At 47.6% G+C, this 19,701-nt stretch overlaps 1 protein-coding gene across 12 annotated transcripts in view; it reads right to left on the reverse strand.

Moving 5' to 3' along the window:
- Positions 1–1,713: 1,713 nt before the first annotated feature.
- The window catches only part of nrxn3b (neurexin 3b), a 290,168-nt gene continuing 272,180 nt past the window's right edge, over positions 1,714–19,701 (reverse strand). For 4 of the 12 annotated variants that reach the window (XM_086189007.1, XM_086189004.1, XM_086189005.1 and 1 more), the window contains 2 exons: positions 18,291–18,369; positions 1,714–4,245 (listed from right to left, as the gene is read on the reverse strand). In XM_086189007.1, the coding sequence (XP_086045133.1) occupies positions 3,254–4,245; positions 18,291–18,369 (1,071 nt within the window). In that variant the 3' untranslated portion in view covers positions 1,714–3,253. Of the gene's footprint in view, positions 4,246–6,568; positions 7,122–18,290; positions 18,370–19,701 lie in introns of all 12 variants that reach the window. The other 8 variants (XM_086189008.1, XM_086189003.1, XM_086189001.1 and 5 more) reach the window with 4 other exon arrangements.

Below are 19,701 nucleotides of genomic sequence, written 5' to 3' on the forward strand. Positions count from 1 at the left end.
CACTCACACTCACACACACACACTCACACACACACACTCACACACACTCACACTCACACTCACACTCACACTCACACACACTCACACTCACACACACAAATCCATTTGCAGAAGCCATTAGCGACCGTAAATTGTTTTTCTGTCAATGAGGGTCTGAATTATCCAGCCACCATGAGCAGGATTGATGTCATCTTCATCGTCTAATTTGACTAAAAGGAAAAGTAGTTGCTCCACATAAAATTAAATCAATAAACTTTGTCAGCCAACAACTGTGGAAGCAAATGGGTCGTGAATATCAAATGGACTCGTTTGGTGCGCGGCGCCCTGCTGCTGCCGATCTGAGAGGGACTCTCAGCCGCCTGCCTCAGCGGCCACGAGGAGAGCGCGACCCTCAGCCGGTGTTACATGACGAGCTGTTCCCAGGATGTCATCAGCAGTTTTTCCCCTTCGGTCATTTCCAGGACGTCCCGCTGCGGTGTGTGAGCTGGAGGATGAGGCTGACATCCCGGGACGGTGGATCAGTGCTTACCGGGTCGGCGGGGAGCCTCAAGAACCACCGGCTTCCCACTGACGTCATCCTCACAGGTCCCAAATACTCAACGTTTCTACTCTCCTGTCGCAACACGCAGAAAAATCTCCTAAAAACCCAACATTTCTCCATCTCTTTAGGTGTTAAAAGGCCAGAAGAAGGCACTTTGTAATTGTGACGTCAGTGGAACCAGCAGGGAGAACTCTGTAAAGAGGCGGAGTCTAAAACCCTCTGAGGAAAGAACGCAGGCTCCCTGATGAGCGCCTGACGGTCTCAGTCTGCAGGACAGAAACTCCCGCTGGTTCCAGGACGACGACCTGTCTCTGGCGTCTGGATTGTGACAGAAAGACAAAGCAAACTGCTGATTTGACTTTGCTTCTGGGAAACTGATGAGCATTTTTGAAACATTATTAATTAGACAATTTGTCCATTAATCATGAAGCCACCGGTTCGCCGGAGCTCTGGAGGTACCTCGCTGAGCAGGTCTCTGGAGTGGAGTTATTCATCGAGATGAATTTATGAAACTGGGCGGCTCATAAATATTCTCATCCAGACATCTGGCCAAGCTGAAACCGTCGTTTGCTGATTAATTCTGCAAAAAAGTTCCTCATAAAATGGGTTTGTTGTCCTTGACAGCATGAAGCTGGGAACAACAGGAACATATTGGGGGTTTCTGAGAGTTCACATCTGGAGGGGACGAGCTGAGAACCATCACTAACCCTATTGATTCCTCTTCATCTTTGCACTTCCTGTGTCTCTACTCACCGACTTGTTCTTGTGTGGAAGATTCAGGTGAAAGAAGCAAAGCGAGTCGCTGCTTCCTGCAGGGAGGCTGAGGAGTTAGTATGAGCTGATTGTGCGAGCTGGACACAGGCACACACGCTGCCCTGACAGCCCACGTGGACGGCGGCTGCAGGTTAGTGACAGCTCTGTAAGGACCATCAGCAGGAAATATGGACAGTGTAAAAGGTGCTGGGCGAGCAGGGGCTGCTGCTGCGAGGAGCTCATAACTGCTGCAGCAGAATCTCATCGCTAAGACCCGAGTCTGAGGAGAAGCGGCACCAGCACACTGACCAACGTCTGCCTCGGCTGTTGCGTGGCTCAGTCACGGGACGGTGCAGGATCAAGACCTCGCCAGGAGGGAAACGACGGCACGTTTGGGTGTGAGAGGAAATCACCGAGGCGCTGAAGAGATCAGAAGATCCGTCTGCGTCTCCTCGCTTTGTCTCCTCTGTGTCACTGAAACCTGGACAAGCCAACCTGCAGTCTCACACCCCAAGAAGTCTGGGAACAACATAGTTTTTATTTCTGGGAATTGTTTGGAGTCAAAGGAGCATAAGACGAGTTACGTACCAACACAAAAAAAATCAAAGTGAGCATACACACTGATCTGCATGAAAATGAGCAGGAACAAAGATCTTCAGCAGTAAATAACCAAATAAAAAATAGAAATATTGCTGGAATGTCCTAAAAAATAAGACATGAAATTAAGCTACACAATAACAGAAAAAAAGACAAAAACATTGATGCCACAGTAAAAAAGGAAAACAGAAAAAAGAATTTGGGTGCTGGCAACACCTCCACATCCATCATCATCGCTCTTTATTCTCGTGCCCTGGTGGTTTTTTTTTTTTAATTTCCAATAAAAAAATAGATAACATGAAATTAATTTGTGATAAAGACGGGAGGCGTTTCTGTTTCCACGACAGCTTCCCGTGGTCAAGTATTTGTGCGATGTAGACAAACACCATCCAGAGAGACTCGCCGTCTCATCTAACAACATTTGCTCTGCGCCTGAACAAATGTTCCTCTGCATCATCCTCTTATCTCCAGGCGTCCCTGGCAAACAAATAAAAAACACTCTTTTGTTCTGTTGCAAAATCAAATCAGAGTACAAAATAAACAGCAACCCAACAGAAACTGCAGTTTTCTGTACAATATTGACCAATGAAGCACATGATAAAGTATGTAAACATATTTGTCCTCCGTGACAAAATTCAGAATCACACTTTTTTTCTCTTTCATCAGAATATTTTCTGTTTGAGATTGAAATTTGTAGTTAAGAAAAACAAATTCTGTCACAGATTGAAAATTCAGAGGAGTAGCAACGTAGCACGTACGCCTGGCGGTCGGAACCTCGGGTGAGATACATCAATCACTGCCTAGTCAACATCACCCTTCAGTAAAAGACCTAAATGCAATAAAGAAATCAATAATTTACAAAAAAAAACAGAAAGACAAGTACACGTACACTTCACCTCATCCATGAGAGCTACATGTCATCAAACCGTCCTGTTTTTGACACTCGTCTCTGAGGTCCCTCGCCTGCACAGATGCCAGCACCACGTCACATACACCTCACATGCATGCTCAGAATGGCCCAAATGACAGTGGTCCTATTTTACAGGGTTACAATGGACAAGGTCAGTAGAACAGCCAGGGTCACACACCGCGGACAGTCAGTGGGGCGGTCTGGATGTTCCAGTGATGGTATTCACACTGCCAGCAGGGACTCCTGAAAAAGGTCCGCGTCTCTGGTAAAGCTTACGGCAGTAAGCCAAAGTTGTTTTCTAAATGTTCCAGTGACTCAGAGTCTTGAGTTCTACAGAGATTTCATCTTTTTTTTCTTCAAAATCACAGTTGCCAATATGGTACTGTCATATTGTTCCTGTCTTTGCTCCAGACAGTTTGGTTTTTTTGTGTCGGGAAATGACTTTTTTATTTCTATACATAATATTCCTTGTCCTTATCTTTCGGTCTCTTGCTACTGGCGCTGCCTTTGGCGCCGCTGCTGCTGTGTGTTTTATCCTTCACCACGGCGCCATTGGTTTGCGCAGAGTTGCTGATGTAGTTACGAGTCTCGTCCACCTGGTAGGAACCCTCGTCCCTGTTCCTGTACTTGTACATGGCGTAGAGGAGGATGAGGATGCAGAGGGCAGCGGCTGAGACAATGCCCACCACCATGCCCGTGGTACTGCTGGATTCCCGGATCACCTCTGAGGCTCCCGGGGGTACTCGCCGCACCACGCCAGGCACCGTGGGCAAGGCGGCAGGCACTGTGCGCAGCATGGGCGAGGTGATGAAAGGACTCCGTGGCTTGGTACCGTCCAGATCGAAGGACGTGGGGAGGGGCAGCAGGACTATGTCCGGCTGTGGGGGTTTTACCTCGCGGTTGTTCATTTTCCCAGCAGGCAGCTTGGGTGGCGTGTCCGAGGGGACCGCCGCTGGCGGCGTGCCCCGGAGGTCGGGCAGAGGCGAGGTGGGTGTAGTCCTACCTGCCTCAGAGGCTTTGCTAGGCCTCAAGTCCTTGGCCTCCCACTTGGGCGCGAGGGCTTTGTAGCCGCCTTCATAGGTTGATGTGGTCAAGATCTTATCTGTTACCAGGGAGAAGGTGGTGTAAAAATCTTCATCGTCAGTCGGGGGCAGGCTAGAGTCGAAAGCTTCGCCAGAGCCAAACCCCGAAATCACCATGCCATCATCATCATCATCATCACCATCATCACCATCATCACCACCATCACCACAATCATCGCTGCCTCGGTCCGACAAGCAAGGTACCCCCGCCTCAGTGGCCATGGCCAAGGACTCTTTGGTGGTCTCAATAATGGTGAGGACAGGGCGGAGGGTTGGGGGGAGGGGGATGAAGGGAGAACGGGTGGATACAGAAGGGATGTCTATGGGGTCCTCGACTAACACGGGGATGACTAGCTCCCCTCCTGGAAAGTGAGAGAGAGAAAGAGAAAGAGGAGTCAGAGGGGCGCCAGCTCGGTCCGGCAGAAGCAGCTCAAACACCAAAAGAATCTGAAACCAAAGAATGTAAAAAGCAAAGCTCAACATAGGGAGGAAGGAAACTGAAGAGAAAGAAAGGAAGAACAGAAAATACGGTACCAGTGCAAAAACAAGGAAACTCAACCAAACAAGACCCAAAGAGAAAGAAAACAACAGCCATAACGAAAGAGTCCATTGCATCAAAAGGCTTTGAGGGTTGCACGAGGGTGAGCCACCTTTACCTGCCTTAAGTCTAGACTGTACCAACGGCGACCCCCCCCCCACGATGGTCTGTAGCTCTTCATCAAACTAAATCTAAATCTAAATCTAAATGAACTGACTCTCAGACTGACACCTACAAACCCAACGGGGCTGTCGTACGAAACTGCACCCGTCTGATTTAGGTGTGACTTACATGGGAAAGTGAGTTTGTGCGACGCACGCGCGGCAGTTCCATCATCTATCTGGCTATTTGTGTCCTTGAATGACTCATTCAGGCTTTTAAGAGGCTTGTTTCATTTATCTTTTTGTCTAAATCCTTTTCAGTCTGGTCCAGAGCTACAGAAGGACCAAAACAAGCCCAACACATTAGCATTAGTTTGCAATTCAAGTGTGAGCCAGTGGGCCTGAGAGCTGGTGAAGCCTGAGATGAGAGTTTCATGTTGTTGCTCAGACGGCGGCGTTTTGAACCCCGCTGACCTTCATGGCCAAACACACACCAACTGTTCTGCATCGTGGCGCTGAGAAATAGCAGAAAACCAAAACAAGGACAAATAAAAGCGCTGGACTTTTAAGTCCACGGAAGTCTTACAAGCCTCTTAAAACCTTGATCTGAACTCACTGGCCCTGTTCAGACCCGCCTTCCCCCAGGTGAAGCGATCACAGGTGGACAACTCCACATACAGGAAGTATTAGGATCCGACATGTCAGCCAGAACACATTCTGACGTCTTATCTGTTAGCGAAGCTTGGCAATAGTTTGCTCACTGAGCTGAGTTGGATTGTCTGGAACACACCGGACACCAGCCGTGTAACTGCCTCCTTAGCTGGTAGACGCGGGATCAATGGCGAGCTGCGATGTGCGACCTTGCTAACTCCAGTTAGCTCAGTTATCTCTGACATACAGGAAGTCCGTTCTTCTTTGCTGCTCTTAAACAGCAGTCTCAGATTATGGAGGAAGTTGTGCCTGGACTGTCAGCTCCTGATTTAGAGCGGTGAGGAAGAACTGATAAACATCTACGGGATGGAAGTAGCGAGACATCAGTAAAATATAACCAGGGATTGGTGGGCGCGTCCAGGATCAAGGCTGTCATTCAGAGGTGGAGCTTACAGCTTGAGTGTGTGGATGCATTCAGGGTCAGTAGAACACTCGCCTGATACCTAATACTTCAAGTGTCACATCGGTATCTGTGTCATCGGAAAGTTCTTTATCAGGAAGATAAAAATTCGGTGCAACCGGAGCCTTTTGAAAGCAAGCAGGTGACCGGAGCCTCAGGTGGACACGTTCGTGCGCCAGGTCTAACCAACCAGTGTCGGATCACCTGAGATGTATGCTGAGGCCTGATCTGAACAGCTAAGCCAGCACCAGGACCGGGCTGCTGCGGCGGCGGGCTCCCCTACCGGCCCCCTGCCTCTTGCCTTTTGACCCCTACAGTTACCACAATGGCACAAAGTCACCGGGCAGTTCGGCGACACCTGAATGTTTGCAGATTTGACTGGTTTGACTGGTGAGAGCTGGTCTTCTCTTTCACAGTTGTTGATTTAGGGCCTAAGAACCGTGGGGCCAGGGCCTACTTGCTCTCCTGCATCCCTCCATTTAAAACAAAGAGAGGACTGAAGGGTGACCTGATGAAACCTGCTGATTGGTCGGTTAGAAACATTCAGATGTCAGCTGAAGCTGCGTCTCCTCTTGCCAAAGTGGCGTCTTTGTACAGTGCAAAGGCTCACAAACAGGGCACTAGAAAGAGATGCAAACCTTCTGGAACAGTAAAGAAACAGAACACAACAGAAACGAAGGAAACGATAAAAGAATAATGAAGGCATTGCAAAAAGGAGAAGAGAGTTAGAGCAAACATTGTAAAGAAAAACCAAACAGAAAACCATTCACAAAGTAAAGCCACAGATAGAGAGAGAGACAGAGAGGGATCAGTTAGAATCAAGTAGAACAAAGAGGTGAAAACAAATTCAGCTCGAAAAATCATAAAAGCCTACAAAAGAAACAAAAAAACAGTTTTCAAAGGAAGAAAGCATACCATCAGTTTTGTCAACTTACATCAACAAATTGCCCGCATGATTTTGGCAGGAAGAAAAAAAATTTACAAAAGAAAGTTGTGTAAGAATGTCTTTGGACAAGTTAGGTTAGTTTCTTTTGAACACTTTCTGATTATTGATTATATATTTCTCTTTTTTGACAGGGTGGCACAGGGAGGCAACAACACAGACATCCACACATCATGACATGAAAGATAACCGTCACCATTCTGTTCAGGATATATCGATTTTTTCATCTTTTGATGGTCATTTGTATAAAAAAACTGTATATCTATAATTCTTGCCTTGATAGATAAATCTCTTGGTGAATATGTACAGCCTGATTACTTTTACTCTTTCTTTTCTTTTCTTTTTTTGCTCGGTGTTCCCTTGTTCATCTGTTATGAACAATGCCTGTACATATCTTCTCTACGTAAAGGGTAGGGGGTGAGACGGGGGTGGGACCTATGAACATACTAGGAAGGAAATGACATAGATGGGGGTGAACGTGTACATCAGTTGCCATGTCCATGTAAAGGCGGCACGAAGCGGTCGGGCGGCATTAGAGCTTTTGGCTGTAAGGAAGGGATGGGGATATACAAACAATGAGCATATACATGCCCATCTACAGAAGAGAACAGCACTCTCAACACTGACAGTCTTACAAACCCTAAGCTGCAACTTCTTTGCCATGCACAAGAATTACTCAGAGATTCAATCCAAATTTCAGCCATCAAGTCACAGGAGAATATTAGAATCAGCATTGAAACAGTTGAACAGTTCTCACAGGGTCTACTTTAGAGGCGGCTTCTCTTTTTTCTCTATGAGGTCATGAATTTAAAACTCAGCCACTCCATCGGACAAACTCACTTTGAACGCCCTTCATAGAGAAAAGAGGAAGCTTCATTCTGATTTGGGAAACAATCATCAAAACATTGTACTTCTTAGCAGATATGTCAAATTTGAACATTTTCATAAAGAAACAGAGATACACATATATGTGTGTTGACATATATGTTGCAGGAGACGAAAAAAAAACATACGCAAGCAAGAAAGAGAGGCATTAAATTTGTCACACTACCAAAGATGAACAACCAGAGAGCACACACTGAGGCAGACAAAGAGAGGAGGGGGACAGTTTAGGCAAAGTGTCACCACCTTCGTTTAACTAATAATAAAGACTTTATTATTAGTTACGTCAGTACATTTCTCTTGTTAGTGATTAAAAAGACAGGACAGGGCGTGCAGTCTGGATGTACGTCAGAGAAGAAGAGAGGTCAATCAAACCTGCATCTGTTTTGGATTTTAGTTCCACTATGACAAGTTGGGTTAATGCATGCTTAAGTAAGTTGCATTTAGGGAGAGTAATACACAAGAATAATACAGCAAGCCAGGGTTAGGTGGGGGGAGGGGCTTAACAGGTCAGTAAAAGGTCACTGTCACCAAGGGCTGTGGGATATATTGCCTCAGGCAAAGAAAGCATTCATCAGCAGTAAAGAGCACCGCAGGTGATGTATAACCAACATTATGTAGCATTTAGGCCAACCGCATTGGCTAATTCATCAAAGCGGGGCGTGCAGCCCGGTAATTAACGAGCAGCTTGCTCTCAAATGTGGGAAGTCTTTGTGTTGTGTTTATAACCAACAGCCTTCGTCTGACAGTTCAACACTGTGGTGTAGAATGAGTTCCACAAGAGGGCACGTGAGCGGACGGGAGGCGCCGGGACTGTTGGTCTGCAGGGTCCTGAACTTCCTCCTCACACGCCTGCTTAGATACGCTCAACTACTCAGCAGCTGATTGGATGAAGCATCCGTCCCTCAGCGCTAACGTCAACCAATCAGATCAACGAACTCACGATGGAGTCAGTCAGCATGACAGTGAAATCATGGTTTCCATGGAGACAAGCCTTCAGTGGCCTGCTTGGCCTGTCCTGGTGTGATGCAACGGATGCTACAGTTGCTGCTAAGCTAACCTCATCAGGAGCCCACATCTGCATCACCCCTAAACCCCGCCCAAATCCCATTGTGATTCACTGGTTTGTGGCAGATCAATATTGTGCCTGTCACGAGGATCCGGTACCAGTCCCATTTGGACTGGTATCAGTAACAGTACCCGATGGTAAATTTTTAGGAACCTAACTTTCTCTTTAGCAGTACAAGAGGAAGGTGTTGCCATGGTGACCTTTGCACGTCAGGAGTGTCGTCTGTGGCAACCGCACCTGGGTCTGACTGTGGCCGGCTTGAACAGATCACATGGTCCTCGTCGCTAATGTGTACATTCTCCTCAGACGGGTCTTTGGTACCAAACTTCAGCACATGCTGATTTATGCAGATCAGTAGTACCGAGGTCGGTGGACTGGGATGCCCAGAAGTACTGAGGCTGGTCCCCAGCCCTCTCTGGCATGCAGTGTTACCCTACTGACGCTAGTACTGCTGTGGTTATACTCCAGGAACTTCCTCTCCTGTTATATAAACAGAAGCATGTTTATCTAAGCGGTGGCCTCTGTTCTTCGCTGCAGCTTCCAGCCGTTGTTAGCTTTGCCCTGTATCAACAGAACACTTGATTGGGGGGAGCTGCAGCAGTCGAGGGTCTCCGGTGAAGTCAGAGGACCTTGATGTTTTGGTAAACACTTTAATCCCGCGTAAGCTCTTGCACAACCATTTCACAATTTGCTGCATTTCTGAGGCAGACAAACACGGAGCTTTCGAATGGGCGAGTGCTGTGGAGACGGATGGTGAATTGATTCTGAACCTCTTCCTGCCTCCACTGCAGCTGGCAACACCGTTTTCCTTCTAACTGACTGGCCGTCATCAGTGGGGGAAGTGATCCTGCCGAGCAGCGGAGCTGACACGCATTTCTAACCACAAAAGCAAGAGCGTGTAACAAACTGAATTTTAAAGCCATATGCTGGTTCGCTCAGTTCCAAACGCCTTCGCCGGCTTTTGAAGAGGAATTAAATGATTGATTGACTGACAAGCTCAGCAATTTAGAGACTACGGATGCAAAAACCTCAGAGTGGCACTTTCTCTTCACTTTCCTCCTCGCTCCCTCTCGCCTGCGCTCGTCTCTCAGGGCCTGATCCCCGTGTCCATCCAGCATTTGCTGAGGCTTCCAAATGGAGATGAATCCTGACGGTGTGTGAGGGATTTAACAACGCTACACCATGAAAGAGGGAAGCCGGTGCACCGGCGCTAACCAAGTATGAACCGAGTCAATGGGATTTCAACGTTGCAAATTGCGGGTGAGTCAGTGGTTTGGAGGCCTGAAATCCCATTGTGGGGGTGTGCATTGTGACCAGGGACCTGCTGAAGCAGATTCATTCATCACTAACGACTACAGGTGGGGGGGCACCAACACTCTCTCACTGAGGATGCTGGGATTATGTTGGTGCACCGAACAGCAGCTCAGCAGCAGCAGCACGCAAGCAGCTCAGATAATGAGGAGGAACCTGAGCACTCAAGACGTTCACTGATATCACAAGTATCATGATCCTATGATCAACTCACCCGGGGCCTCATGACCTGATGACCCTCTACTTTACCCTCCAATGACTCAATGACCCTCTAGTTTACCCTCCAATGACTCCATGACCCTCTACTTTACCCTCCAATGACTCAATGACCCTCTAGTTTACCCTCCAGTGACTCAATGACCCTCTAGTTTACCCTCCAATGACCCGATGACCCTCTACTTTACCCTCAAATGACTCAATGACCCTCTAGTTTACCCTCCAATGACTCAATGACCCTCTAGTTTACCCTCCAATGACTCAATGACCCTCTAGTTTACCCTCCAATGACCCGATGACCCTCTACTTTACCCTCCAATGACTCAATGACCCTCTAGTTTACCCTCCAATGACTCCATGACCCTCTAGTTTACCCTCCAATGACCCGATGACCCTCTACTTTACCCTCCAATGACTCAATGACCCTCTAGTTTACCCTCCAATGACCCGATGACCCTCTACCCTCCAGTGACTCAATGACCCTCTAGTTTACCCTCCAGTGACTCAATGACCCTCTAGTTTACCCTCCAATGACTCAATGACCCTCTAGTTTACCCTCCAATGACTCAATGACCCTCTAGTTCACCCGTCAATGACTCAATGACCCTCTAGTTTACCCTTCAATGACTCAATGACCCTCTAGTTTACCCTCCAATGACTCGATGACCCTCTAGTTTACCCTCCAATGACTCAATGACCCTCTAGTTTACCCTCCAATGACTCAATGACCCTCTGGTTTACCCTCCAATGACTCAATGACCCTCTAGTTTACCCTCCAATGACTCTATGACCCTCTAGTTTACCCTCCAATGACTCAATGACCCTCTAGTTTACCCTCCAGTGACTCAATGACTGTCTAGTTTACCCTTCAATGACCCTCTAGTTTACCCTCCAATGACTCAATAACCCTCTAGTTTACCCTCCAGTGACTCAATGACCCTCTAGTTTACCCTCCAATGACTCAATGACCCTCTAGTTTACCCTCCAGTGACTCAATGACCCTCTAGTTTACCCTCCAATGACTCAATGACCCTCTAGTTTACCCTTCAATGACTCAATGACCCTCTAGTTTACCCTCCAATGACTCAATGACCCTCTAGTTCACCCTCCAATGACTCCTTGACCCTCTAGTTTACCCTCCAATGACCCGATGACCCTCTAGTTTACCCTCCAATGACTCAATGACCCTCTAGTTTACCCTCCAATGACTCAATGACCCTCTACTTTACCCTCCAATGACTCAATGACCCTCTAGTTTACCCTCCAATGACCCGATGACCCTCTACCCTCCAGTGACTCAATGACCCTCTAGTTTACCCTCCAGTGACTCAATGACCCTCTAGTTTACCCTCCAATGACTCGATGACCCTCTAGTTTACCCTCCAATGACTCAATGACCCTCTAGTTCACCCTTCAATGACTCAATGACCCTCTAGTTTACCCTTCAATGACTCAATGACCCTCTACTTTACCCTCCAATGACTCCATGACCCTCTAGTTTACCCTCCAATGACCCGATGACCCTCTACTTTACCCTCCAATGACTCAATGATCCTCTAGTTTACCCTCCAATGACCCGATGACCCTCTACCCTCCAGTGACTCAATGACCCTCTAGTTTACCCTCCAGTGACTCAATGACCCTCTAGTTTACCCTCCAGTGACTCAATGAACCTCTAGTTTACCCTCCAATGACTCAATAACCCTCTAGTTTACCCTCCAATGACTCAATAACCCTCTAGTTTACCCTCCAGTGACTCAATGACCCTCTAGTTTACCCTCCAATGACTCAATGACCCTCTAGTTTACCCTCCAATGACTCAATGACCCTCTAGTTTACCCTCCAATGATTCGATGACCCTCTAGTTTACCCTCCAATGACTCAATGACCCTCTAGTTTACCCTCCAATGACCCTCTAGTTTACCCTCCAATGACTCAATGACGCTCTAGTTTACCCTCCAGTGACTCAATGACTGTCTAGTTTACCCTTCAATGACTCAATGAGCCTCTAGTTTACCCTCCAGTGACTCAATGACCCTCTAGTTTACCCTTCAATGACTCAATGACCCTCTAGTTTACCCTCCAGTGACTCAATGACCCTCTAGTTTACCCTTCAATGACCCTCTAGTTTACCCTTCAATGACTCAATGACCCTCTAGTTTACCCTCCAGTGACTCAATGAGCCTCTACTTTACCCTCCAATGACCCGATGACCCTCTAGTTTACCCTTCAATGACTCAATGACCCTCTAGTTTACCCTCAAATGACTCGATGACCCTCTAGTTTACCCTCCAGTGACTCAATGACTGTCTAGTTTACCCTTCAATGACCCTCTAGTTTACCCTTCAATGACTCAATGACCCTCTAGTTTACCCTCCAGTGACTCAATGAGCCTCTAGTTTACCCTCCAGTGACTCAATGACCCTCTAGTTTACCCTCCAATGACCCGATGACCCTCTACTTTACCCTCCAATGACACAATGTCCCTCTAGTTTACCCTCCAATGACCCGATGACCCTCTACTTTACCCTCCAATGACTCAATGACCCTCTAGTTTACCCTCCAATGACTCACTGACCCTCTAGTTTACCCTCCAATGCCCCGATGACCCTCTACTTTACCCTCCAATGACTCCATGACCCTCTAGTTTACCCTCCAATGACCCGATGACCCTCTACTTTACCCTCCAATGACTCAATGACCCTCTAGTTTACCCTCCAATGACCCGATGACCCTCTACCCTCCAGTGACTCAATGACCCTCTAGTTTACCCTCCAGTGACTCAATGACCCTCTAGTTTACCCTCCAGTGACTCAATGAACCTCTAGTTTACCCTCCAATGACTCAATAACCCTCTAGTTTACCCTCCAGTGACTCAATGACCTTCTAGTTTACCCTCCAGTGACTCAATGACCCTCTAGTTTACCCTCCAATGACCCTCTAGTTTACCCTCCAATGACTCAATGAAGCTCTAGTTCACCCTTCAATGACTCAATGACCCTCTAGTTTACCCTTCAATGACTCAATGACCCTCTAGTTTACCCTCCAATGACTCAATGACCCTCTAGTTCACCCTCCAATGACTCCATGACCCTCTAGTTTACCCTCCAATGACCCGATGACCCTCTAGTTTACCCTCCAATGACTCAATGACCCTTTAGTTTACCCTCCAATGACTCAATGACCCTCTACTTTACCCTCCAATGACTCAATGACCCTCTAGTTTACCCTCCAATGACCCGATGACCCTCTACCCTCCAGTGACTCAATGACCCTCTAGTTTACCCTCCAGTGACTCAATGACCCTCTAGTTTACCCTCCAATGACTCAATGACCCTCTAGTTTACCCTCCAATGACTCAATGACCCTCTAGTTCACCCTTCAATGACTCAATGACCCTCTAGTTTACCCTTCAATGAATCAATGACCCTCTAGTTTACCCTCCAATGACTCAATGACCCTCTAGTTTACCCTCCAATGACTCCATGACCCTCTAGTTTACCCTCCAATGATCCGATGACCCTCTACCCTCCAGTGACTCAATGATCCTCTAGTTTACCCTCCAGTGACTCAATGACCCTCTAGTTTACCCTCCAGTGACTCAATGAGCCTCTAGTTTTCCCTCCAATGACTCAATGACCCTCGAGTTTACCCTCCAGTGACTCAATGACTCTCTAGTTTACCCTTCAATGACTCAATGACCCTCTAGTTTACCCTCCAGTGACTCAATGAGCCTCTAGTTTTCCCTCCAATGACTCAATGACCCTCGAGTTTACCCTCCAGTGACTCAATGAACCTCGTTTCCCTCCAATGACTCAATGACCCTCTAGTTTACCCTCCAATGACCCTCTAGTTTACCCTCCAATGACTCAATGACCCTCGAGTTTTCCATGCAATGACTCAATGACCCTCTAGTTTACCCTCCAATGACTCAATGACCCTCTAGTTTACCCTCCAATGACTCAATGACCCTCAAGTTTTCCATCCAATGACTCAATGACCCTCTAGTTTACCCTCCAGTGACTCAATGACTCTCTAGTTTACCCTCCAATGACTCAATGACCCTCTAGTTTACCTTCCGATGACACGCTGACCCTCCTCACCGCCATCCAGACGAGAGGTTGGCAGGTGTCGCTCCACAATCACCCTCAGCCAGCACTCGTGGAGGTCTGCAGTAATTCCTGTCACAGTTGAAGTGAATCGTGACCAGTTTTTAAATGAACAAAAAAACTGAGTTAGGGACGTTTTTGTTAACAGCTCAGCATGGGAATGCCTCAGGACTCTGCTTCAAAGAAGGTACATGGAGGGATGTTATGGTTTTAGTTTGTATTTTGTTGGACGAAGACGGTCTGTATTCGTATCATTCTGTGGAGTTTAGCAGCAACATCATCTGGAGTCATGATCCTGGACTCCAGAGGAGAAATAGGTGACACCACCACTTTGTCCATATTTGCTGGGAAGATCACAAGCTGTTTCTTGGTCAGGTCTGGTTCTGCTGAAAGGAGTGCCGAAACCAAAGAGTACGAAGCCCAAAGTTGCCAAGACTCAGGAGGCCACAGCCGCCTCACATGAGAGTATTTAGCTGCCTTCACGTGTCCAAGGTCAGTACACGGGAGGCTTTCACTAGCAGGTCATTTAATCTGGGGCCGCCATTGAAGGAGAAATACCTGACTCTGCTAACTACAGCAGAAAAAACATATGTGGCCAGTGTATTTCTGTAAGCCAATCATAATAGTTGTGGGCGTGGAGGCTGGAGGAGGTAAGGATACAGGGCGTTAGCAAAACCCCATTGAGGGGAAATCGCAAATGTCGACATTTGTTTTATGAGGCCATAACTGCTGAACACACACACAGAAGCACTCCTTTTAGGCAGCAAATGTTCTCAACATGTTCGCTGTACATCTTAACAACCGTAAATACCTGAGCAGGCACCAGGATCCAAAGCTTTATGAGAACTCCGTTTTCAGCAGCGAGGCTGCTCCAGCTACTGGCTAGTGAGCTTGCTACGAGCAGCACACAGACCAGCTGAAGCTGCAACTTTGTTCCAGTAAGCAAGACGACTGGCCATGCAGCCACAACAACTTTGTGTCTGTAGACCTGGTAGATGGTTTTCACCTACAAGGTCCTCCACCCTCAACCTTTTCATGTGACTAAGGAGCTCATAACAGTATCGACAGGTCCAGCAGATAGACAGATATATAATCAGTTAAGATCATCAATTGCTACAATATAATTCCATTTTGTTCAAAGATTTGCAGTTGTAACGAGGTAACGATGAGCTGCAACTCTGTTCCTGGCTGTGAAATGAAATCTTGGACCTGTTGTCTGTCGTTCCTCACCAGGGATTCTTCATTTAAGTTACTGATCTCACCGCTCACTCCTCTCTTGTGGAACCCACATGGGATAAAAGGGTCAAGGTGAGGTTTAACAGTTTTAGAGAAAACAGAGACACACAAGCACGAGACTCTCACATAGAGCAGACACACACAAACACAAACACACACACACACACACACACACACACACACACACGCAAACAGAGCTCTAACAGAGACATCAAGGCACAAGCACCAACACAAGACGCCTCCGAGGGAGGGGCTGCCGTGGGGGAACAGCGGCGGTGGCGCAGGCCCGCCACCGTATCCCTGAACACACACTGACATGTTGTAGAAGCAGCAGGGGTGGGGTGGGGTGGGGTGGGGGGGGGGTTGCCTGAGACATGGGTGAAGAAGAAGCTGCACACAAAATGGATGCCAACCATATCCATGCAGAAGCAGGGGAGGTGGGGGGTCTTTGTCAGCGCTGCAGTACGATCCAGTACAGTGAGCATGCCACAATGCCTTCTACTTGGAGCAACAGATAGAATAGAAAAACAGATATACTTTGTGGCAATAAAAGTCTTTTTATGCCATCTGCATTCAAACAGACATGTATATGCAGGAAGTCAAAAGAAAGGAGTGGAGTGGGGGGGTGAGTCGGGATGGAGGAGAGGTGGGGGTAACGCTCGGGAGGGAGTCATTCTTTCACACACAACTTTCTTGAGACAGAATGGGGTTGCCTGCACAAGGCCAAAAAAAGGATGATGGCAAGAAAAGATTTTGTTGCCGTTTTTTTCTCTATGTTGTATCAAAAATGGGAGGGGGGGGTGGAAACCGTATGAAAACACAAAAAGAAATAAACACAAACATGATGAGGAGGAGGACTTTAAATTTTCCAACCACCAAAAGTTCATGCGGCACAAGATGAGGCAAAAACGGAAGGTGCGGCTCTGTCCTCGAGAGGAGGATGGACGACGGATGATGAGGACAAGAAAGAAAGAAAAGAAAAGAGGAAACGAAAAGGAACTCAGCCCCAGTCCCCTCCTCCTACTCAAACCACCGGACCCCCAAAGGAAAGCAAAAACAACCCAGCAGCTGGGCCAAGTACAGAAGAGAGATGTTCATATGTGCATCACAGGAGGAAACCAAAGAGAAAATGTCATGCAACTGTTCATACGACTGGAAGCGGGTCGAGGAATGAGGACATGAATTTCTGTGTCAACATGGTGGAATGCACAGTTCAGGTACGTATGAGTGTGTGGGACTACATATGTTGCCGCTATATGAGGGGAGGGTACCATGTTGTCTTAAAACTCAGCCCAGGCTTCTGACACTACGCTTTGTTGCTCTTACACTTTTGAGAATACTTGGGTTTGAGGATTTAATAGTCTAAGGAAATGAAGAAGGAAAGAAAATAAGAGCTATAAAAATGTGTCCATTCAATTTCAATAATCTCCGGGGAAAGCAACTCTTCCCTGCAGATAAGGAGGCTAAATACTGCATGAAGGCACTGAGCAGATGGCTTCCTCTTCTCAGCCAACAGCCGCACATGCCCACGTAAATGTGGCCGCAACTTCAAGGAAACACAAGCTAATAAAGTGTGATAAGGCTTCAAAGTAGGTGACTTCCTTTCACTGACGGTTGGAAAAGGTGAAATTACAGGGTGAATGTTTACTCGTGTACACAAAGACCTCATTTGTGAGAGGAATAAATACACGATTATCTAGGATGAGATAACGTGACAGCCCGTTGCATTGTTTCAACTGGCTCTTATTATTAGCTGTGAAAAGCGGACGCTACGCTGAGCCGTATTTAGCCAGATTAAGGCGCCATCAATTAGTCTGCTGTGATGGCGTTGCGAAGGACAGTGACGCCATCAAATAGCCTGAGCCGTTAATGATTTCCAGAGCGCCTGAGGGGAAGCTTTCTGCAGACGGAGCCTCTTTCCACGGCGCTCACACACTGTATCATTAGCATACATTCCCAGTGCTGGCGGCACAAGTGTGACTGACAGCTGCTTATTTAAAAGCATCCAAACCCAAGTCGCCTCAAAATAACCAGCTCAGTTTTTACTCCACTGAGTCAGTCTACTAACAAGTGTGTGTGTGTGTGTGTGTGTGTGTGTGTGTGTTTGTGTGTGTGTATGTGTCAAGGAAGGAGGGAAGAGAGACGATGCGCACAGAAATTCGAGGATATCTGTTCTCTATTAGAATGTTTCAGGTAAGGCAAGCCTCCGACGAAGGGAACAGAGGTACAAACAAGAGAAGAAGAAGAAGGAGGAGAGGGAGGAAGAGGCTCTGTTGCAGTTAGTCTGCTACATATCACGGAATCTATGCTGAAAGCATCTTTGTTCTCGAAAGAATCTCAAAATGTATCCTCTGTCAAGAGAGACGCACACACACGCACAGCAAGAGGAAATCGACCAAGTACAGGACAGATACATTTTGAAGCATCAGTGCGGGCGACATGGGGCTTGATACTAATTTCGTACTTTGTTGAGTAAAGTTTTGCTCTCGACCGAATGCTGAGAGACCAAAATTAGTATCAACGCATCATCATGTCAGCAGCCAGTGGCCCCATAGCTAAGTGTAACTTGTTCTGGAGATGGAAGGTACTGATGACTGCCAGAATAGGCCTGACTTCAAACTCTATGTGTTGAATTATTTACGGTGAAAAAAGTGTGACTTCCTCTAGTGAGTTTGCTACGGCTACAGAACTTTAACGCTTCATCCATCTCCAACGAGTTAAACTTTACATACACAATGAGACCCCTCACACAAGTGTGGCTGGTAGTCAGAAGTTACACTTGGAGCTCCCATGGGACATGATGCTAAGAGGAGAAGCTCCTCGCTGGCAAATCAAAGAAAGAGAAGGAAGTAGAGGTTCAGAGCAAGCACAACTCGACACACCCGTCCCACCTGTATGTCCCGAGTCACACTCCTCCAGGTCCTCGTCGTCACTGGAGCACTCCGCTGATGAAACGATGTCATCGGTCGTCTGTGGAGGCGCGCACACACACACACACACGGACAGACAGAATGTGGTTAGGCTCGGGGTATTAGAGTGAGTCCTCAACTTGTGCACAGCCAAGGATATCTCCGGCAGCACACACCTCGCCGCCTGTCCTCCAGCCTCCATATATCACTTGGAGTCAATCATATTTCACAGTGTTTATCATTCTTCACTTTATGTGCTTTCCACCTCCGCAGATAATTGTTTTCCTTCACCCTCCGCACTCTGCCTCCCGTTATTTATCGCTCCTCTCCTCCTCGGTCGTCCACAATCAATGGCCCCCGCCAAGCCCTCCCAGATCTGTCCGGGCCTCTGATTTGTGCTAAAGGTGCGTTAGCAGCGAGGCTGCCAGGGCAGCGGCTTGCTAGCTACACGCTGAGCAGCAATGGATTATCTGCACTCTCCAGTCCCTGCAATTCTGATTTACTCCCCCCACCAACACTCTTTTTGGGACGACCCATGGAGGACGGGGGGTTTGTATTTCAGCAGTGGTGCGCTGGGCAGCCAGTGTTTATTAGAATGAATCAGCAGGGCAATAAAATAGAGCCTGTCAGCGAGCGGGGTTATGAAATCAGAGTGCTGATTGAGTTTTCCAGTCCTGGCCGAGCGTATGAGGCTCTAAATATCATTGAGCTTGACAGACTAATGAAACGCGCCCCCACGCTCGTGCTGCTGCTCTCAACAGGCCTGCGGGAAGCTGCCCATCTCCACGCAAGGCAAGCAGAACGGCCACCCTCACCTGGCAAGAGGCTCCATGAGATGCTTCTTTCTGTGTTAGAGGTTATATGTTTGCACTCGTGTCCACAGTCTCGTGTACTCCAGCACCAGGATGCACAGATCCAAGCACGAGAGGCGGTGCTAATCTAAATTGCTGTAAAATGTAGCCCCTCTGTAAACACCACATTATTTATTGAAGCCTCTTTAAGGGCGTAAATGTCTGGCTGAAGGAGGTTTATTGCTTGTTATTATGATAGCAACAGATGTGGGAGGCAGGGACGCGGAGAGATGAAAAAACAGCCACTTCAAAGTCTGTTCCAGCAATTTCAGGCCGAGACCATCACGCCGCAACCCAAACACACTCTCTCTCTTGTCCATTCATGCTGCGTTTGCCTGCATCTGACACCCACAGCAACATTCTCACAGGCTCCGAACAAGCAGCAGCGCCGGCGTATCCAACACAAGCGTCTGCAGGTCAGACATTCAAAATCAGGCTTCGAGTGTCAGAAAAGTGGATCCTTGCATATTTAAGCCCATCTGCTGTTTCTGTGGTCCAGTCGCAGGCTCCGCTCAGCGGACCACAGGGTTAGCCAGCGGCCT

Source organism: Aulostomus chinensis, chromosome 20 (genome assembly GCF_037954235.1).
Source record: "Aulostomus chinensis isolate RoL2024-O1b breed Wild chromosome 20, RoL_Achi_v1.0, whole genome shotgun sequence".
NCBI lineage: Eukaryota > Metazoa > Chordata > Actinopteri > Syngnathiformes > Aulostomidae > Aulostomus > Aulostomus chinensis.